The sequence below is a fragment of the Bos indicus genome, chromosome 26 (assembly GCF_029378745.1).
Source record: "Bos indicus isolate NIAB-ARS_2022 breed Sahiwal x Tharparkar chromosome 26, NIAB-ARS_B.indTharparkar_mat_pri_1.0, whole genome shotgun sequence".
Classification (NCBI taxonomy): Eukaryota; Metazoa; Chordata; class Mammalia; order Artiodactyla; family Bovidae; genus Bos; species Bos indicus.
Window position 1 is genome coordinate 19,700,135 of NC_091785.1, and position 23,657 is coordinate 19,723,791.

General features: G+C 37.3%; 1 protein-coding gene across 1 annotated transcript in view; it reads right to left on the bottom strand.

Moving 5' to 3' along the window:
- Positions 1-23,657, bottom strand: part of HPSE2 (heparanase 2 (inactive)) — a 724,439-nt gene that overhangs the window by 258,890 nt on the left and 441,892 nt on the right. Inside the window, exons 4-5 of the mRNA XM_019953208.2 lie at positions 16,668-16,841; positions 4,701-4,872 (exon numbers count right to left, since the gene is read on the bottom strand). Coding sequence (XP_019808767.1) covers positions 4,701-4,872; positions 16,668-16,841 — 346 coding nt within the window. The remainder of the gene's footprint in view (positions 1-4,700; positions 4,873-16,667; positions 16,842-23,657) is intronic.

Genomic DNA, 23,657 nt, shown 5'->3' on the forward strand with positions numbered 1-23,657 from the left:
CTCCTTTTCCTATTTGTAACCAGTCTGTTGTTCCATGTCCAGTTCTAACTGTTGCTTCCTGACCTGCATACAGCTTTCTCAAGAGGCAGATCAGGTGGTCTGGTATTCCCATCTCTTTCAGAATTTTCCACAGTTTATTGTGATCCACACAGTCAAAGGCTTTGGCATAGTCAATAAAGCAGAAATAGATGTTTTTCTGGAACTCTCTTGCTTTTTCCATGATCCAGCAGATGTCGGCAATTTGATCTCTGGTTCCTCTGCCTTTTCTAAAACCAGCTTGAACATCAGGAAGTTCACGGTTCACATATTGCTGAAGCCTAGCTTGGAGAATTTAGAGCATTACTTTACTAGTGTGTGAGGTGAGTGTAATTGTGTGGTAGTTTGAGCATTCTTTGGCATTGCCTTTCTTTGGGATTGGAATGAAAACTGACCTTTTCCAGTCCTGTGGCCACTGCTGAGTTTTCCAAATTTGCTGGCATATTGAGTGAAGCACTTTCACAGCATCATCTTTCAAGATTTGGAATAGCTCAACTGGAATTCTATCACCTCCACTAGCTTTGTTCGTAGTGATGCTTTCTAAGGCCCACTTGACTTCACATTTCAGGATGTCTGGCTCTAGGTGAGTGATCACACCATCGTAATTATTTGCGTCGTGAAGATCTTTTTTGTACAGTTCTTCTGTGTATTCTTGCCATCTCTTCTTAATATCTTCTGCTTCTGTTAGGTCCATACCATTTCTGTCCTTTATCGAGCCCATCTTTGCATGAAATGTTCCTTTGGTATCTCTGATTTTCTTGAAGAGATCTCTAGTCATAGACTTGGATTATTGTGATGTTAAATGGTTTGCCTTGGAAATGAACTGAGATCATTCTGTCATTTTAGAGACTGCACCCAAGTACTGCAGACTTTTTTGTTGATTATGAGGGCTACTTCATTTCTTCCAAGGGATTACTGCACAGTAGTAGATACAGTGGTCATCTGAGTGAAATTTGCCCATTTCCGTCCATCTTAGTTCACTGATTTCTAAGATGTTGATGTTTACTCTTCCATCTCCTGCTTGACCACATCCAATTTAACGTGGTTCATGGACCTAACATTCCAGGGTTCAAAGCAATATTGTTCTTTACAGCATCAGACTTTACTTTCACTGCCAGAGACATCCACAACTGAGCGTCATTTCTCCTCTGACACAGCCACTTCATTCTTTCTGAAGCCATATGTAAATTGCCTTCCACTTTTCACTGGTATCACATTGGACACCTTCTGATCTGGGGGACTTATCTTCCAATTTCATATCTTTTTGCCTTTTTATACTGTTCATGGTGTTCCCGTAGCAAGAATACTGGAGTGGTTTGCGATTCCCTTCTGCAGTGGACCATATTTTGACAGAATTCTTCAATATGACCCATCCGTCTTGGGTGGCCCTGCAGGGCACAGCTCATAGCTTCATTGAGTTACACAAGAGTCCCTTCACCACAACACAGCTGTGATCCATGAAGGAGCACATCACCATACCCTTATCCAACATATCGTCCTGTGGCTTCCACTGCCAATGACACGTTCCATTTCCACAACCCATTTCAGGTTCCTATCATTATGTGTACCACTATAACAGCTTTTCTCACTGATTTCCCTGCCTCCTCTCCAATCTATTTGTCATAGAGGAGACATAGAATACTTTCTGTGTAATAAATCAAATTTTTTCACTCCCCAGGTTAGAAACATTCAGTATCTTTCTCACTGTGCTTAGAAGAAATTCTAAGCCCTTCATTATGCCTATAAGTCTCTATATAACTCTTTTTTGTTTAGTTTTTTTTAATTCATTTATTTTTTATTGAAGGATAATTGCTTTACAGAATTTTGTTGTTTTCTGTCAAACCTCAACATGAATCAGCCATAGATATACATAATTACTTCTCTAAATATACCTTTCTTTTGTCAATCTGGCCCCTTTTTCATCCTTAGGATCTTTGCACATGCTTTTCATTTTCCAAGAACACTGACACTGTTCATTTCTCATTTTGTCTAGTTAACACTCATTCAAGTTCAAATTACACTTAAATGAATTTTTAAAAATTGAAGTACAGTTGATTTACAACATTATATTATTTCTGGTGTATGACATACCGATTCAATATTTTTATAGATCATACTCCATTTAAAGTTACTGTAAAACATTGACTATATTTCTCATGCTGTACCATATATACTTGTTAGCTTATTTATTTTATACATAAGCTTGTGTTTGTACCTCCTAATCTCCTACCCTTGTCTTGTCCCTTCCCCTTCCCTTCTCTCCACTGGTAACCACTGGTTTGTTCTCTATATCTGTGACTGTTTCTGTTTTTTATATTTATTAATTTGCTTATTTTTTAGTTTCCACATATAAGTAATAACACAAAGTATTTATCTTTCTCTGTTTGGTTTTTTCACTAAGCATAGTACCTTTCAGGTCTATTCATGTTGTTGAAAATGGCAAATTCATTCCTTTCTATGGATGAGCAATATTTCCATTCCAAATTTTTATCCATTCATTAGGTTGCTTCCATATCTTAAATAATGTTGCTATGAATACTGGGGTACATATATCTTTTTGAATTTGTGTTTTCATTTTCTTCAGATATATACCCATAAGTGGGATTGCTGGATCATATGGTAGTTCTATTTTTAGTTTTTTGAGTAATCTCCATACTGTTTTCCAAAGAGGCTGCACCAATTTACATTCCTACCAACAGTAGACTAGGGTTCCTTTACGCTATATCCTCACCAACATTTGTTATTTGTGGTCTTTTTGACGATTGCCATTCTGACAGGCGTGAGGTGCTATCTCGAGGTTTTGATTTGCATTTCTCTGATGATAAGCAACGTTCAGCATCTTCTCATGTGGTTGTTCCTCTTACGTGTTAATCCTTTAGAGAACACTTCCAACCACCTAACTTGGTCAAATCTCAGCATTTACAGTCATTCATAGAACCTTGTTCCTCTCCTTGTTATTGTTTCAGTCTTAAGATAAGTTGATTATTGCCTATGTCTCCCTTACCATAGGACATACTCCACGAAGGTAGAGAAAGTATTTGTTTTTGTTTATTATAACACTCCTGTTTTAAAACACAGTACCTGGAACATAGCAATTACTCAAGAAGTAGTTGCAGAATGAATGAATTACTGATACAAAGTCATGCTACTGAGAAGACACTATCAGTCCCATGAAACTATATTAATCAGATCATTAAAGAAAAGATATAATCTAAAAGAATAACTATGTGGACTTAGTTATTGGCTTTGCTTATGTATTATGAACTATGAAAATGTTCTAAATATGTGATTCTTATCCCCTAATTACAACATGTAAAATAAGGCCAACTTCTTCATCACCCTCTCCCCTCTCCACCACATACACAAGATAATTTAAAAGTTCAGCAAAAGTATGCAAAAGGAAGCCCAGAGTTTGTACTTGTAGGTAGGAGTAAAGGTCAGAAAAATTGTTCTGCAAGGAAAAAGGGAACTAGAAGGAGGGGGATAAACAAAAAAAAGGTGAAGGAAGGACAGGAGTTAATATAAAGGCTTGGGGATTCTTTGTAAAGAGGAAAATACCTAAAATTAAAATTCAGACTGTTAATGTTACAGTGTAAATCCTTCCACCTTCCCAAGCCCTCAATAACATCTGCTATGTTAATTAGCTTAGATCAAGACTAAGCTACCACAAAAGGGAAGACAGAGAGTCATAAGAGCCATCAAGCCAGAAGGACCATTAAGGAGGTTGCCATAGGTTTCTTTCTACTGGGATATATCTGTTTATACTTGTATAGCATTTATCTAACCTCACTTGGGCTGTACAATTCACTGGAAAACACCTTACTTGTTTTTGAATTTATAGGAATAACCATAACTATCCCGGAATATGACAGGATGCTGCATAAAACGTATGCCAGATGAACTCCTGCCTCTTCCACCTTCCTTGTTCCTGCCCTTCCAGGTATAGTCACATCTCCACTTTGGGTCTTGGATTCAACATCTAACTCCAGTCTTCCTCATGCTATTCCCTGTGACATTCCCTCCAACCCTGCATAATTAGACTCAACATGCATGAATATTCCACTTATTTTATCTGGGCCTGGCCCACCAGCAGCACTGGGGAAGACAGCATTTAACACAGTGACCATCCACAACCAATGCTTAATAAATGATTGTTTGATTCAGTCAAAATTAAATAAATCACATGATAGTAATTCTCTAGAATACCTAACAAATTTGTTAAGCTATGCTTTAATGTACAGATGTTTGTAGTGTTTCTCAACTTTTTAACCTAGTTTCAGTGTCCAGGATTTTGTCAAATTTTACTTTCTATAAGAGTTCCCAAGAGTATAGCAGATAATACTTCGCCCTTTAAAAAATATTAAGTTATATTATGCAATGCTATAATATTAAATGTGCTTTTTAAAACAACACAGCCTTTCCAACCTGTTTTGGAGTTTGCGATATTCCTCCCAATCCCACCCACTTCTGCTGACTGTGGAAGGCCTGGAGAGATAAGTTCTTGCACTGTTTGTAGAGAATCCTTGGTTTATGGTGGGAATTTTCACTTTGAAAGAGTCTCTCTGTCCTTCTTAAGACCGGAAATAACCAGGAAGAGTACAAATACATTAACTCATTACATGTAATGAAAAACGTTTTAAAAACTGCTAAATAATCTGACCTACCCATCTAGAAGGGCGATGACGTTTTTCCTGGGCCGCCCAATATTAGGGCCATACAAGCTGGCTCTGGAGTAAATCCGGATGGGTTGCAACAGGCTCTTCAGCTGGATGTAATCCTTTCCCAACTGGCTGCCATTTACTGCCCGGCCATGCATGGTCCGATAGTTATTTGGTTCTAGATTAAAAGCAGACATGCAAGTCAGAGTTGGGAAGAGTGAGGTTCTGCCAACCTTTTCCTAGCCACAGATCTCTCTCCCTTTTTTCTTAACAATGTAAATAAAATAACCAAAGGAGGGTGCAAGCTAGCTGAACTTGAGAAACTATCCCAGCAAAAAAGTCAAGTGCCATTTTATCATTCTATTTATTTTCAAACTAATCTTCACAAAAGGTCATCTAATCCACAACAGAAAGACCATACTGATTTTCAAATGATAGTTTATAATAAATGGCATATTGAGTTGAACAGTATCCCCCCAAATTAATGTCAATCCAAAACTTTAGAATGTAATCTTATTTGGAAATAGGGTCTTTGAAGAAGTAATTACTCAAGATGAGGTCATATGGGATTAGGATGTGCCCTAAATCCAAAGACTGGTGTTTTTATAGAGAAAGGAGAGGAAGATTCAGGTACACAGACACACAGGGAGGAAGCCCATGTGTCAATGGAGGCAAGAATTCAAGGGATACTGCTATTCCAAGGCTTGCTGGTAGCTATTAGAAGCTAGAGAGAGGCACTGAATAGATTCTCTCTTAAAGTCTCCAGAAGGAATTAACCTTGGCAATGCTTTGATCTCAGACTTCCTAAACTGTGATAGAACAAATATCTCTTGTGTTACACCACTAAGCTTGTCATGACAGGCCTAGAAAACTAATACAAATGGTAAGAAGGGAAAGCTTCATAAAGATGATCCTTGTGTCAAAAAGACAGAAAAAATTTAATGTTCAATTATAGCAAAGTGGCTGAGTGTAATCCTCTCGCCCAGTTCCTATTAACTTGGTAGTCCTAAAACGACAAGGAAAGTCCTAAAATCCAGCAGCTCCACGGCTGGAAGAGCTAACTTGATTTGCAGTGAAGGACATATCCCAGAGAAGGCCAACATTTTGGTTAACTTGAGGTTTTGACACTGGTAGGGGCAAGAAATAGATCAGCAGACTCACAAGAAATGTAACAGGGAGATTTGGGGAGCGAGGAAATCACTGAGGATTTTGGTAAACCCACAAATACCCCTCGTAGTCTGGAAAGTTGTTCTCAGGAGGGACTGGAGAGGGCACTAGCTATCTACACATTCCCAGATGAATATGAAACATAATATACTCATAAAGGACACATGAAAAGGCAGGTCAGAAATTAAAAGCCAGTAAGACTTGCAAAATGCCTGAATTTTGAATGTGTTCACAAACCTATACACAGATCTAATGGTAAAGATGAAGCCATAACAGCTCAAGGCAAGCGTAACCTCTGATCATTCGTCACCTCACCACTAAGCTATGCCGACGCAGAGGTAACCCCTGGGAAGCCGGCTTTACAATTAAAAAATAATTGAAAAATTAAAAAAAAAAAACACGAATAGATATTAGTAGCTACATGATGCAAGGGAAATGAACTCTATGGAACTAGTCCAGGAAGTGACTAAACAAACAGAAAAGAAACAACAAAAAAACCTCTGGAAAGGAGGATTTGGAATCCAGAGTTACCCCCAACATATTATCTAAAATGTATAGTTTTAAACCACAAAAAATGACAGCATGTAAAAAAATAGGAAAGTACTACCCATAAGCAAGCAAAAAAGAAAAAAGAAACTATTTCTTAGGGAACTCAGATATAGGACTTAGCAGACAAGGACTTCAAAACTGCTTTTATAAATATGCTTAAAGAACTAATGGAAGAATAAAAAATTAAGGTATGATTTTACTGACTAATTACATATAAATATAGAGATACTAAAAATAAATACAGATAGAAATTACAAAAAATTATCAAATGGAAATCTTGGAACTGAAACAACTCTTCACATTTAGAACACAATGGAATTAGTAGCTGACTTTTTATTAGAAATAAGGCCAGAAGACAGTGAGAGGATACATCCAAAATTCTGGGAAAAACATCAATCAACAATTCTGTATGCAGCAATCTATGCTTCAAAGCTGAAAGCAAAATGTAGATCTTCCCAGAAAAACAAAGGACAGAACTTGTTGTGAGAAAATCTGTCTTACAAGAAATAAGAAAGGATATCTTTTAGGTTGAAAGAAAATGACAGCAGATAGTGATCCAAAAGCACACAGAGAAATAAAGAACACCAGTGTATGTTAATATATGTGTGCCCTGACCATAATAGAATTAAACTGGAATTCAACAATGGAAAGAAATTTGAGAATCTATAAATATTTGGAAATCAGACAAATAATCCATGAGTCAAAGAGGAAATTGCAAGAAGAATTAGAAAATATTTTAATGAAATGAAAATGAAAATATAATACATAAAAATGTATAGGATGACACCAAAGGCACAATCCATGAAAGCAATAATTAAGAAACTGGACTTCATTAAAATTAAAAACTTTTGCTCTGCAAAAGGCAATGTTGAGAGAATAGAAGACTAGCTTAAGATCGGGAGAAAATACTTACAAAAGACATACCTAATAAATGACTTATTAAAAATATAGAAAGAGCTTAAGACTTACTAAGAAAACAAACAACCTGATTTAAAAATATGCTAAAGGTCTTAACAGATACTCACCAGAAGACATACAGATGGCAAACAAGTATATGAAAAAAGATGTTCTACTTTATATGTCATCAGGGAAGTGCAAATTAAAACAACAATGAAGTTCCACTATATACCTATTAAGAATGGCCAAAATTTGTAACACTAACACCACCAAATACTAGCTAGAATATGGAGGAATTAGAGGAACAGAACTCTCATTTATTGCTGATGGGAATGCAAAATGATATGGTTACTCTGGAAGTTTGGTGGTTTCTTACAAACAAAACATACTCTGAGCATATAATCCAGCAATCACGTGCCTTGCTTTTATACTGCTGCTGCTGCTGCTAAGTCACTTCAGTCGTGTCCAACTCTGTGCGACCCCATAGATGGAAGCCCACCAGTCTTCCTCGTCCCTGGGATTCTCCAGGCAAGAACACTGGAGTGGGTTGCCATTTCCTTCTCCAATGCATGAAAGTGAAAAGTGAAAGTGAAGTCGCTCAGTTGTGTCCGACTCTAGCGACCCCATGGACTGCAGCCTACCAGGCTCCTCCGTCCATGGGATTTTCCAGGCAAGAGTACTGGAGTGGGGTGCCATTGCCTTCTCCGTGCTTTTACACAGAGGAGATGAAAGCTTATGTCCTCACTTTGTCTGCACATGGATTTATGGCATCTGTATTCACAAGTGCCAAAAGTTGGAGGCAAACAAGATGTTCTTCAGTAGATGAATAGATAAATAAGCTGTAGTACATTCACACAATGGAATATTATTCAGCACTAAAAAGAAATGAGCCATCAAGCCATGAAAGGTTCTATGGAGGAACTTTAAATGGATATCATTAAGTGAAAGAAAGCGTTAGTCACTTAGTAGTGTCGGATTCTTTGCAACCCCATGGACTGTAGCCCACCAGGCTCCTCCATCCTTGGGATTTTCCAGGCAAGACTACTGGAATGGGTTGCCATTTCCTTCTCCAAGGGATTTTCTTGACTCAGGGATTGAACCTGGGTCTCTTGCATTGCAGGCAGACTCTTTACTGTCTGAGCCACCAGGGAAGCTGGCATTAAGTGAAAGAAGCCAATCTTAAAAAGCTGTAATACTGTATGATTCCAACTATATGATATTCTTATATCATAAAAATAAAAGGAAAAACTTTACAGATTGTAAAAGGATCAGCGGTTGCCAGGGATTGGGGAGAGGTGGGAGGGATGAATAGGTGGAGCACAAAGGATTTTTAGGGCAGTAAATACTCTACATGATACTATAATGATGGATACATGTCATTATACATCTCAAACCTATACTATGTACTCATCAAGAGTGAACCATAATAGTGAACCATAATATAAACTATGAATTTTGGGTGATTATGATGTATAATGTAGGTTCATCAACTGTAACAAATGTACCACTCTGGTGAGGGATATTGATAGTGGGGGAGGCTACCCAAGTGTGGGGGCAAAGAATATATGGGAAATCTCAGTACCTTCTCAGTTTTGCTGTGAACCTAAAACCGTTCTTTTAAAAAGTTTTTTAAAAAGTTAATTTGAGCAATAAGAGATTGGGATACACACGCAGAGGCCATGTGAGGACATAGTGAGAAGGTGGCCATCTGTAAGCCAAGAAACAGATCTCGGTGGGGGGAAAGCTCTGGTGATACGTATATGTTAGACTTCTAACATTTTTTATTGGTTAGGAAAAAAAACAGTGCTTACAGCCTTACAGACTCCTATGTTAGAAAATAAGAAAGATCTCAAGTCAATAATCTAAGTTTTTCTCTTAAAAACAAAGAGAAAAAGAAGAGGGATATAAAATCAAAGCAAGAAGAAAGAAAATAATAAAAATTAGAGTAGAAATCAATGATATAATAAAGGAGAAAAATCCACTGAAGTAAAAGTTGGTTCTTTAAAAAGATCTACAAAATTGATACAACCTTTGGTTAGACTGGCCAAAAAATAAAGAGAGAAGAAACAGATGACCAAATTTAGGAATGAAAGAGGAAATACTATTAAGGACCTCACATTAATTAAAAGGATAAGGGACTACTGACACTTGCTCCTTGGAAGGAAAGCTATGACAAACCAAGACAGCATATCAAAAAGCAGAGACAACACTTTGTCAACAAAAGTCTATATAGTCAAAGCTATGGCTTTTCCAGTAGTCATGTATGGATGTGAGAGTTCGACCATAAAGAAGGCTGTGAGAAGTGAAAGTGAAAGTCACTCAGTCGTGTCTGACTCTTTGTGACCCCATGGACTATACCGTCAATGGAATTCTCCAGGCCAGAATCCTGGAGTGGGTAGCTGTAAGAATTGTAAGAAGCTGTAGGAATGTAAGGCTGAATGCTGAAGAATTGATGCTTTTAAACTGTGGTCCCAGAGAAGACTCTAGGGTCCCTTGAACTGCAAGGAGATCAAACCAGTCAATTCTAAAGGAAATCAACCCTGAATATTCACTGGAAGAACAGATGCTGAAGTTGAAGCTCCAATACTTTGCCCACCTGATGTGAAGAGTTGATTCGTTGGAAAAGACCCCGATGCTGGGATAGATTGAGGGCAAAAGGAGAAGTGGGCAGTGGAGGATGAGATGGTTAGATAGCATCACCGACTCAATGGACATGCATCTGAGCAAACTCTGAGAAATAGTGAAGGACAGAGGAGCCTAGTGTGCTGCAGTCCATGGGGTCACTAAGAGTTGGACACAGTCAGCAAGTGAACACCGCCACCAAGAAATGAACAACTTTGTGCCAATAATTTACACAACTTAGACGAAATGAAAAAATTTTTAGAAAAGACACAAACTACGAAACCCAAATTAAAAAAAAAATAGAAAATCTGAATAGGTCTATAACTACAAAAAACATTTAATCAGTCATTAAAATTATTTCCACAAAGGAAGCCCAGACTCAGATGGATTAATTGGTGAATTCTATAATGTATTTAAGGAAGAAATAATGCACAATCCTTCACAAACCTTTTCAGAAAATTGAGAAAGAAGGAACAATTCCCAACTTATTTTATGAGGCCAATATTCCCCTGATACCAAAGCCAAAAGCATCATAAGAAAACTACGGATGAGTATCTCTCATAAATACAGATTCAAAAATACACAACAAAATATCTCCAAATGAAACCAGCAATGTATAAAAAGTATTATAGTATCATGACCAAGTGAGATTTACACCAGGAATGCAAAGTTGATTTAATAGCAACACCCAACTAATTAAAATACTGTATTAACAGAATAAAAGACCAAAACCACATTATCATTTCAACAAAGAAACAAAATGAAAAGCTCTTTTACAAAATCCAACACTCATTTCTGATAAATACTCTCAACAAACTATGAATAGGAGGGAAATTCCTCAATAGAAGGGAGATGCTTAACAGCATCTAAAAAAAATCTAGATACTTATGGGTAAAATACTGAATGCTTAATGGTAAAACATCATACTTAATTCAAATACTGAATGCTTCCCCCCTAAGATTAGGAACAAGACATGGATGTGTGCTCTTATCACTTATATTCAACATTTGTATTAGAGATTATAGTCAGTGCAGTTAGGCAAGAAAAAGAAATAAAAAGGCATCTAAATTAGAAAGGAAGAAGCAAAACCATCTTTATTCTCACAATATATCTTGTATACAGAAAATCATAAAGAATACACACATGTAGGAAGTGGTGACCCACTCCAGTATTCTTGCCCGAAGAGTCCCATGGACAGAGGAGGCAGGTGGGCTGTAGTCTATGGGGTCGCAGAGTCGGACATGACTGAGTGACTAAGCACATGATTATTATACCAGAGAGGCAGGCGTGAGGGTGGCAAAATGGGTGAGGATGATCAAAAGGTACAAACTTACTTTATAAAATAAATAAGTCATGTGGATATAATATACATCCTGGTGACTATAGTTATGATACTGTATTATATATTTGAAATTTGATAAGAGAATAGATCCTAAAAGTTCTTATCACAAGATAAAAGTATTTGTAACTATGTGAGGTGATGGATGTCAGCTGAACTTATCATGGTGATCATTTTGTAATAAATACATATATCAAAAAAAAAAAACAATGTAGTCCAAGAACAGACATACAGATCAGTGGGAAAGAATTGAGCCCAGAAATAAACCTATTTATGGTCAACTGATTTCTGACAAAAATGTCAAGAGAATTCAATAAGGAAAGGAAAATCTTTTAAATAAACAATGCTGAGACAATTTAATAGCCATGTGCAAAAAGATGAATTTAGATTCTTATTTCACATCATACTCAAAATTTAACTCCTACTGGATCTTATTCCCAAAAGCAAAAGCAAAAACTATAAAGCTTTTAAAAGAAAAAATAGAAAAAACTCTTTGTGACCTTGGGTTAAAAAATCTTTGTGATCTTGGATTAGGCAAAGATATAATATCAAAAGCATAACACATCAAAAAAGTTGATAAGCTGGACTTTATCAAAATTCAGAACATCTGAACTTCAAAAGATCCCATAAAGAAAATGATAAAATAAGCTACAGATTGGGAGAAAATACTTGCAGATCATATGTTTGATAAAGATCTTGCATTCAGAATATATTTAAAACTCTTACAACTAAATAATATGATGACCTAATTTAAAAGACAAAAGATTTGAGTAGACATTTCACCTAAGAAAATGTAAGAATGGTTGATAAGCATGTGAAAAGATGCTCAATATCACTTGTCATTAGAAAAGTGCTAATTAAAGGCATATTAATATACTACTTCAAACCCACTAAAATGGCTCTAATCTGATAGACAATAAAAAGTGTTTGCAAAGATGTAGAAAAACTGTAATCCTCATGCATTATTGAGGAAAATGCAAAATGGTACCGCTACCACTACTTTGGAAAGTAGTGTGGTTAATTTGTTCAAAAATCAACATAAATTTACCATACAAACTAGCAACTCCATTCCCCTCTGAGGTATCTTCCTACAAGAAATGAAAGTATACAACCACACACAGACTTGTAAATGAATATTTCAGCACCATTACCGATCATAATAAAAAAACAGAAACAATTTAAATGCTTGTAATCTGGTGAATGGAAAAACAAAATGTTATACATATATATATATATATATATATATATATACACATGTATATGTATACACGTATATATGTATGAATATATGTGTATATTCATGCATTGGAATAGCATTCAGCAATTAAAAGGAATGAACTACTTTTACATGCTACAATACAGATACACCTCAAAAACTTGCTAAGTGAAAGAAATCTACAGATGCAAAAGTCTACATACTGTACGATTCCAGTTACATGAAATGTCCACAAAAGACCAAAAGCAGATTAATGTCTCCTGGGACTGGGAATGGTTACAGAGACTGGGTTACAGAAAACCAGCATGAGGGATCTTTTTGGAGTTATGGAAATGTTCTAAAATTGGACTGTGGAAATAGTTGTATAGGTCTATGAACTTGTTGAGAGTATATATGTAGATGGGAGTATGTGGAAAAAGAATAGAGAAGATAGTTGATGAAGGTGAGAAGCAAGCAGAGAGAGGGAAAGGAAAAAAGTAAGCAGGTAAAGTGGTGACTTGGAGTAGGAAATGGCAACCCACTGCAGTATCTTTGGCTGGAAAATTCCATGGAAAGAGGAGCCTGGCGGGCTATAGTTCAAGGGGTTGCAAACAGTCAGACATGACATGCAAGGAAACATTTCAAATCTACAAAACATAGTTGTTAAAAATCTTGTGTCAAGGCAATCATTCTTTCATAGACTTTGACATCCTAAGCTTACTAAATTTTCACCTCTTGAAATTAAGTATGTTTTTGTTTTCATGGTCTGTAGCCCACACTATTCACCAATTTTAAAGAAGAAAAAAAGTAAGTCATTTGAAGTTTAGCTACTCTAAGAGAAACAACCAAAGAAATATCTACTTCAGTTTTTCCAAGGCCAGATTTACTCTGGAGTACTTGTTAATAGGATGTAGGTATATGGGAGGTTGAGTGATAAGAGAACTGACCAGTTCTGTTGTCTGTCCCTAAATGTGGATATAATCGTTAAACTATTACATCTGTCCAAAAAGATAAGGTTACAGAGAAGAAAATGGGTAAAAGATTGGAGAGACAATCCAGGCCAGGAAGATGACCAGATAATTTTTGAGGGGCAAGGACCTGAATATACAACATAGAATAGTTGTGAGCAGAATACACTGGATATCTCTAGGGATATGGTGCTAGCATGAGAAAAACTATCAGTAGTTTAAAATGAATTAGAAAAAGCTACAAGATAAATCTTCAAACCCTAAAAGGTGTGTTTAGTTGGGCAGACTACTTATTTGTCATATCAAAAAATAGAAATGCAGCTTTTAAAATAAAAGGAAGAAGGGGTAAACCAATCAACTCCAGTCTTCTTGACTAGAAACTCAAAAAACTATCTATATCTACCTTGATGGAAATTCTCACAAGAAACTTTACCAGATACTTTCTATCTTATCGAATTTTTAAATTCATAGCCTTGGTTATTTTTCTGTATTCCTGTCTATATCCCTATTTTCTTATCTATGACCATGCCTTTTCTCCTCCTCAAAACTGATTCTTTGTTTTTGTTCATCCTTGAAGAGACACCAAAAAGATGATGATGAGAATCAAGTGTGGCTAAGGTGACTGAACATTTTTAAAATGCAATTAGCTCCATCTCCAAACTGTTCAATGTAATTTGGGGGAAGGATGGAAAGAGGCAGACTCTCAGTTATTTGGAACAGATAGAAATATACAGAAAGATGCATATACTCTCCCCACCCACCTCCTGCCACCAAATCACTTCAGTTATATCAATTAAAGATTTACTTAGTTTAATAAGCTCCCAAATTCAGAGATGCCAAAAACCCTGGAGGAATTACTCCCATCAGTCACTGGTAAGTAAGTTTTAATTGCTTTGTGCTTATCTACAACCAGCTGAGATTCTTTTTATTTATTTTAATTGGAGGATAATTACTTTACAATACAGCTGAGATTCTTTTACAAACAAATTTTATTTAGAAATAATTTAGAAAGAAAACAAATAGTTTAGGCAGAGCATGTATTCTGTAGCTCACCAGAGGCCCTACCACTCCTTACTGTCTTTCACTCACTCGTTTTAAACATTGTCCCTCATGAGAGCTCTAATGTCCTGTTTGGAGAATGCATTGTTTGAACAGTATTCTGTTGTGTTTGGAGAAAAGAGATAAGCTGGGTAGAGTCTAATATAGGAACAGGGTAAGGTTAGGTACGGTAGTCATGGGTAGACAACACGAAATACCAAAGAATGTCAAGATATTCTGACATGAAATAGAAGATAGGATGGGAAGGGATCAGTAAATCTCTTTGCTGTGTAATAATTTTGCCTCATTCTAAGCTGACCACATCATGCTTGCTTTTGTCCTAGAATGTATGATACTTAGACTGGTTGGGAAGATGAAAAATCTCAGGCTACTCTAGTTACGCTCCCTGTAACCCTAGTTTTGCTCCCTGTATCCAAATAAGCTTCAGTTCAGCTCAAGTCTCCATTTGGTAGCTAACTATCTCCCAATTTCCCTGACTCCAGGGAAGGAAGAGAGAGCTACATTCCAGTAAATGGTTACTGATAGGAAAAAAAAGACACTTGTTCTGAAAAAATCCTCATCTCCTGCTTCCTTATGAGAATTTCAAATTCTAGAGTGCATAAAAACACACACGTGCATGTGTACACAAACACACTCAGTGCTCCGAACAAATATGAGTTAGCTATATATATACCAGGTCATGGACCAAAATGTTAATATCAACTTGTAACAGTAATTTTGAAAGAATTCTTGGTTTATTAGACTCAATTGTTTTGTTCTAAGATTTACCAAAATATGTTTTAATTAGGGAATCAGAATATTTTCCAATTTAAATTATCCATAATTTTAACTATAATCCATATTAGTTGACTCAATAATATTAGACAGTCATGGAATTTATAGAATATCATATATATAACAAATCATACATTCATACCACTAGGAAAAACAGTGTGACTTAGGCAGTATTTCTCCCAAGTGTGTTCCATGGAACATTGTTCCATGAGATAATAATAGGTCTGTCTCACACACACAAATACACAGACTGCAATGATTAAACATGACTGGCTACATAATTTTCAGGGCCCCATGCAAAATGAAAATGTAGATCCCTTTATTTTAAAAATAAGATGGCAATAGAAGAGCATTAAATCAAGCATGATTCTTTTCTAAGCATGGGATCATATGTGACTACACAAGATGCATTCCCCTGAAACCAACCAAAACCTATTTTCAAAATGATTTTTAAAATGCTGGGCTGAAACTTTCCTGGTGGTCTAGTGGTTAAGACTCCGTGTTCCCAATGCAGGGAGCACCGGTTCAATCCCTGGTCAGGGGAATTAAGATTCTGCATGCTGCACAGCTTGGTCAAAATAAATAAATTTTAAAAAAAGAGATGCTGTCTTGAAATAAAACATTTTTAATGCTGGATTAAAAATGTTACACAGATTTCATTGCAGGAGGACTTCACAGAGTCTCTTATATGCTAATGTGCATTGTGAACCTTCAAGACGTACATATACTGAAGATCAGTTCCCGAATATACTTCACCAAACTCTTTCGAATTATTATAAGGTCATCTTACAGGACCAGTGTTCCAGAGAGACACATTGTAAAATGCAGCTTAGGCTGTGCAGATAGGCTATATCTGATTTAACATCAATTTGTTAATTATAAGTCACATATGGCTACTAAATCGCTTCAGTCATGTCCGACTCTGTGTGACCCCATAGACAGCCTCCTACCAGGCTCCTCTTTCCCTGGGATTCTCCAGGCAAGAACACTGGAGTGGGCTGCCATTTCCCCTCAAATGCATGAAAGTGAAAAGTGAAAGTGAAGTCGCTCAGTCATGTCCGACTCTTAGCAACCTCATGGACTGCAGCCTACCAGGCTCCTCCATCCATGGGATTTTCCAGGCAAGAGCACTGGAGTGGGGTGCCATTGCTTTCTCCATCACATATGGCATTTCCCCTACATTTGGAATAAGGCAACTAGAGATAACTGTAGATGCAAATAGTGGGATTCACTAAATCTACTCTCCAACTGTTTGGTCTTTTACTATTTGGAAGGTCAACTCAGTGGTCAAACAACCCCAGTGCTTTCTGGGATGTACTAGATATGGTCTGAGACTATATCCCAAGCCAATTTATTTTTCACCTTTTATCTTGTCAATTCAGAGGAAATAACACCTTACTTACCATTACCCAGTTCCCAAGAAATGTTGTACTTTTTGCTGGCACTGTACTTCAACAGACTCAGGGCACTAGAGCTGTTCCAGGAGTTATTGGGATTACGACGCAGTGCATTTAGAGCGAATATCAGATGGAGTCCAGAGCAATCAGCAAAGTTATACAGTTTGTCTAGAGACCTGGCTGGGAAGAAGCAGAGAAAGGCTTGTAACTTTCAAATCAACATCCCAACAAAACGAAACTATTAACTACTAAAAAAAATGTTTTTATGAGCTTCCTGCTAATAAGAATTATACAGAGGCTTCCAAAAGGGACTATTACCATTTGGTTCAGGGTTCACTTCAAGGTGATTTCTGAAAGCAGCATACACAACTCCAGATAAAGGTCACAAATTGGCAACCAAGTCTAGTACATAAGATATAGTATATTTTATTTTATTTGTTAAAAAAATTGAATTGCTAACATTTAGAAATGGGAAGATATCACAAACTAGCTAGATTTACAGTTCTTCTAAAAAAATTTAAAAATCTGGCACTGTGGGATCTGTACTCTCTAATGAAATGAAATGAGAGGAACAGTGTCAGGAGACAAGGCCAGGAAAGATGACTGGCTGGGGAGTCTCAGAAAACAGCTCAGCCTAGAAACACTTCCCAAAAAATTTACTCAATTTCACATTTTTAATATTTCTGAAAACAGATATATTAATACCATAACCACGAATAGAAATATGTTCATTGTCAGGTTGACCCCAGATATCATGAAAGCTATTCACCATATGTTCCATACCCAACCCATTCCTTCACATCTATTGCCACCATTCTGGTTCTGGCTATTATTTCCACTTGCATGAATTATCACAAGAATGTACTTGCCTGTCTGCTTTTAGATTCTTCCCACACTGCCAGATTCATCTTTTCCCAATCAATTTCATAAGTTTCACTTACTCTTCAAAATCTTAGTAGATTTTCAAGACCTTTGGTTTTTTCAATTCAAAGCCTCTACAACGCAACCATAATTTTTCCCCAACTTCAGGCCCCTCTACTTTTGTCAAAAAGTTCTTTGTGGGTGTTATCCAGTTCTATTTATTATAGAATCCCTGCCCTACTGGCCTTTGTCCTGATTCTCATTTGTCATGCCTTTTCCCCCTCTTTTAAACATATCCAGATTTTACTTGCCCTTTTATATATTGTTTCACAAAATATGGATGACACAATTTTCAGTGGTATACAGACTGAAAAAAAATTTTAGGTTAATAATTAATTACAGGGGTTCACATTATCCTCGTATATATTATCCAAATCCCTAGGGCAGAGTTTCTCAAATGGAATTCTGTGCAACACCATGTGGGGCTCCATAAGATGTCATTAGGGAGTTCTGCAAAAGATGACACAGTGACCACGGTGCTCCATTAGTGGCTGCTATAGATTTTTTAGGGCTTCCCACAATGGTACTAGTGGTAAAGAACCCACCTGCCAATGCAAGAGACATAAGAGATGCAGGTTCAATCCTGGGCATGGCAACCCACTTCAGTATTTTTTCCTGGAGAATCCCATGGACAGAGGAGCCTGGTGGGCTGCAGTCCAGTGGGTCATAGAGTCAGACACAACTGAAGCAACTTAGCATGGACACATAGGTTTTTTAGTCTTATAAAGCAGGACCATGATCATTTGATTATATCCAAAAGCAGAGACATTACTTTGCCAACAAAGGTCCGTCTAGTCAAGGCTATGGTTTTTCCAGTGGCCATGTATGGATGTGAGAGTTCGACTGTGAAGAAGGCTGAGCGCCAAAGAATTGATGCTTTTGAAGTGTGGTGTTGGAGAAGACTCTTGAGAGTCCCTTGGACTGCAAGGAGATCCAACCAGTCCATCCTAAAGGAGATCAGCCCTGGGTGTTCTTTGGAAGGACTGATGCTAAAGCTGAAACTCCAGTCCTTTGGACACCTCATGCGAAGAGTTGACTCACTGGAAAATATTCTGATGCTGGGAGGGATTGGGGGCAGGAGGAGAAGGGGACGACAGAGGATGAGATGGCTGGATGGCATCACTGACTCGATGGATGTGAGTTTGAGTGAACTCCGGGAGTTGGTGATGGACAGGGAGGCCTGGCATGCTGCGATTCATGGGGTTGCAAAGAGTCGGACACGACTGAACGATTGAACTGAACTGGACTGAACTGATTATCAGTTTTTGAAGTGGGTTTCAGGGCTTGCTGCCGTCTTTATCTCTGTATATATGTATGAGAATTCTCACATACATGAATTTGAGCAAACTCTGGGAGATAGTGGAGGACAGAGGAAGCTGGCATGTGCAGTCCATGGTGTTGCAGAGTTGAACACAACTTAGTGACTGAACAACAACAGCAAAAACAATGTATGAGAAAATATTTTTTAAGAAACATCAAAAAAAGGACAGAAATTGTCTCATTTTCGCTGAAAATAAAATCCATGGGAACTTATCTCACATTAAGCCCAGAATCAAGTAAATAAGCAACAACAAAAAATGGCATAGGTGTCACATTAAAGAAATAAACATAATCATTCTTTTAAAAAAATTAATCATTTATTTTTAGTTCCAAATAGCAATTAAAATTAAAGTGCATTTTTAGGCCTATTAAAATGATCATGAAACCAACACATGTGTATATCAATCTTATAATTATCTACATACTCCTGACATTGCCACTCAGTAAGAACATGTTTTCTTTCAAAGTCTCTTAGAAAATGTTGTCTTAGACTATAATTTTACCCATATTGCTTTGACATATAGTTTTAGTAACTTTGTTATTCAACTGTTAATTTATTTTCCTATTGAAAACAACATTAATGTAAGTTCATAAATGTTATTTAAATAAACCTAACAAACCTACCTTTAGAAATATTATATCCCATTTTGACTTAAACCAGTTACTTAACAAAAACATATTCAGTTCAGTTTAGTTCAGTCACTCAGTCGTGTCCGACTCTTTGCGACCCCATGAATCGCAGCACGCCAGGCCTCCCTGTCCATCACCAACTCCAGGAGTTCACTCAGACTCACGCCCATCGAGTCGATGATGCCATCCAGCCATCTCATCCTCCGTTGTCCCCTTCTCCTCCTGCCCCCAATCCCTCCCAGCATCAGAATCTTTTCCAATGAGTCAACTCTTCGCATGAGGTGTCCAAAGGACTGGAGTTTCAGCTTGAGCATCATTGTTTCCAAAGAAATCCCAGGACTGATCTCCTTCAGAATGGACTGGTTGGATCTCCTTGCAGTCCAAGGGACTCTCAAGAGTCTTCTCCAACACCACAGTTCAAAGGCATCAATTCTTCAGCATTCAGCTTTCTTCACAGTCCAACTCTCACATCCATACATGACCACTGGAAAAACCATAGCCATGACTAGACGGACCTTTGTTGGCAAAGTAATGTCTCTGCTTTTCAATATGCTATCTAGGTTGGTCATAACTTTCCTTCCAAGGAGTAAGCGTCGTTTAATTTCATGGCTACAGTTACCATCTGCAGTGATTTTGGAGCCCCCCACAATAAATCTGACACTGTTTCCACTGTTTCCCCATCTATATTTGCCTTAAAATTTTGCAAATTCATAAAAAGGAAAAAAGGGATTAATTTCAAGAAACAAAGTTAACTACTTGGCTTTTCCCCCTCTTCTAAAAAGGCTGTATAAAAAATCATTTTCATTTTAAATAGGCAGGAAAAATCCTAAGCTTGCAACTTACCATGTATCACATACTATATTTCAATAGCATTTATATGACAGAAAGTTTTGATAATGCTTTTAATCTTACTTGGGTAAGGTACCAAAAAGTCAAGGAGGACATTTTAAAAGGGAAAAACTGAAGTCTCTTCTACATGTACCACTGAAATATGCAAGGAGAGGGGACCAACAAGAGAATAGGCTAAAATGTCAGCCAAACTAAGCAGATTTTTCAGGAAAACACTGCTCTGTTTAAAAAAGCACTAGCAGTTATTATTGAATTATAGTATCTACAACTAAGTGATTACATTTTTCATCTAGGAGTCCCCTGATACTTGAGAATATTTCAAATGTATCTGATATAAAACGTTTGAGAAGGCTGCCCTAGTGCTAAAGAATACATAGCAAAAAAGTAATCCGAACACTAAAATAGTCACTGTTGAGCTGAGAATTGACTTAAACATCCCTTCTACTTGGCAACATCCTCACTAATATCCTCACGAATACTATCAATGATGCTGTTAATTTCTCCAATATACGGTAAACCCAGTATATTTCCAAAGCTGTAGGAAAGTCAAATTGCACATCTGAGCAAAAGACACAGGATTTTGTGAGATCAATGAAAATAATGATTGATAAATGTTTAAGTTACATGCCAATCCACTAAAAAAGATCCAGAAGAATTATATCAGTTAACTAAACAAGAGAAAACTTACAAGAGTGATAACAAAATAAATTACTCAAAAAATAATTTGAATATTAAAATCTCTAAGTAGGTCTACTTTGATGGTTTTAATATTTTAAATTGTGCCACAAAAGTTAAATTATTTTATCAGAAAGATACTCAATATTTGATTAAGTATTGACATAATGAGGATTTTCTGTGTTTGTTTCATGTGTAATAGAAAAACACATATCAAACACAAAAGCACATCAAACATGTGATTTCATGAAATGAAATTTCATGAAAATGGTGTAATAAGAAACTGAAAGTTACTGATAAAAGATATGTCTAATAATTATTCTTACTAGCTCAACAAATATACCCTGGAGTTTATTTTCAAATGACATATATTTGAATACAGTGCATTTAGTAGATGCTCAACAAATGGAATCTTCTTGGAGCATTTGTTGTCAGTTCCATCCAGGCAGATATTTAAAGATGACTTCTACTCTTTCTACTAGAGGTTACCAATACCTCTATGTCCAATAGTCAGATTGCCTTGGCATCTCATAGGAACAGAGCTTTAAGGAGCCTTGTCTAGCACGCAGCTAGATGAGGAGCTGGAATCTGAGAGAGATGGAAGAGAGGAGCTTGGGAGTCTATACAGTGCTGAGATAGTTGATGCTGTGAAAGTTCTTGAGACTTTTGTAGGACAAGATGTCAGGATAAAACCTTAAGAAATGTCCAAATATAAAGATCAGGAAGCGCAGAGTAATGAAAATTAAAACAAAAATAAACAAATGGGATCTAATTAAATTTAAAAGCTTTTGCACAGCAAAGGAAACCATTAATAAAACAAAAATGAAGAAACAGACAAAGGATTAGTATCCAGAATATACAAACACAAATAGTTCATAGAACTGCATATCCAAAAATCAGCACAATCAAAATTTAGGGGGAGGATCTACACAGACATTTCTCCAAAGAAGACATACAGATGGCCAACAAACACATGAAAAGATGCTCAACATCAGTAATTATTCAGTTCATTTCAGTCGCTCAGTCATGTCCAACTCTTTGCAACCCCATAGACTGCAGCATGCCAGGCCTTCCTGTCCATCACCAACTCCTGGAGTTTACCCAAACTAAAGGGGGCAGGAGGAGAAGGAGATGACAGAGGATGAGATGGCTGGATGGCATCACTGACTCGATGGACATGAGTTTGGGTAAACTCCGGGAGTTGGTGATGGACAGGGAGGCCTGGTGTGCTAAGATTCATGGGGTTGCAAAGAGTCAGACACGACTGAGGGACTGAACTGAACTGAACTAAATATCCACTGAGTAACTGATGGCATCCAACCATTTCATCTTCTGTCATCCCCCTGTCCCTGCCCTCAATCTTTCCCAACATCAGGGTCTTTTCAAATGAGTCAGCTCTTTGCATCAGGTGGCCAACGTATTGGAGTTTCAGCTTCAACATCAGTCCTTCCAATGAACACTCAGGACTGATCTCCTTTAGGATGGACTGGTTGGACCTCCTTGCAGTCCAAGGGACTCTCAGGAGGCTTCACCAACACCACAGTTCAAAAGCATCAATTCTGTGCTCAGCTTTCTTTATAGTCCAACTCTCACATCCATACCTGACTCCTGGAAAAACCATAGCCTTGACTAGATGGACCTTTGTTGACAAAGTAATGTCTCTGCTTTTTAATATGCTGTCCAAAGTGAAGTCACTCAGTTGTGTCCAACTCTTAGCGACCACATGGACTGCAGCCTACCAGGCTGCTCCATCCATGGGATTCTCCAGGCAAAAGTACTGGAGTGGGGTGCCATTGCCTTCTCCAATATGCTTTCCAGGTTGGTCATAACTTTCCTTCCAAGGAGTAAGCGTCTTTTAATTTCATGGCTGCAGTCACCATCTGCAGTGATTTTGGAGCCCAGAAAAATTAAGTCAGCCACTGTTTCCACAGTTTCCCCATCTATTGCCATGAAGTGATGGGACCAGATGCCATGATCTTAGTTTTCTAAATGTTGAGCTTTAAGCCAATTTTTTCAGTCTCCTCTTTCACTTTCATCAAGAGGCTCTTTAGTTCTTCTTCACTTTCTGCCATAAGGGTGGTGTCATCTGCATATCTGAGGTTATTGATATTTCTCCCAGCAATCTTGATTCCAGCTTGTGCTTCATCCTGCCCAGTGTTTCTCATGATGTACTCTGCATATAAGTTAAATAAACAGGGTGACAATATACAGCCTTGACATACTCCTTTTCCTATTTGGAACCAGTCTGTTGTTCCATGACCAATCGTAACTGTTGCTTCCTGACCTGCATACATATTTCTCAGGAGGCAGGTCAGATAGTCTAATATTCCCATCTCTTGAAGAATTTTCCACAGTTTGTTGTGATCCACACAGTCAAGGTCTTTGGCATAGTCAATAAAGCAGAAATAGATATTTTTCTGGAATGCTCTTGCTTTTTCGATGATCCAATGGATGTTGGCAATTTGATCTCCGGTTCCTCTGCCTTTTCTAAATCCAGCTTGAACATCTGGAAGTTCACAGTTCACATACTGTTGAAGCCTGGCTCAGAGAATTTTGAGCATTACTTTACTAGCGTGTGAGATGAATGCAATTGTGCGTTAG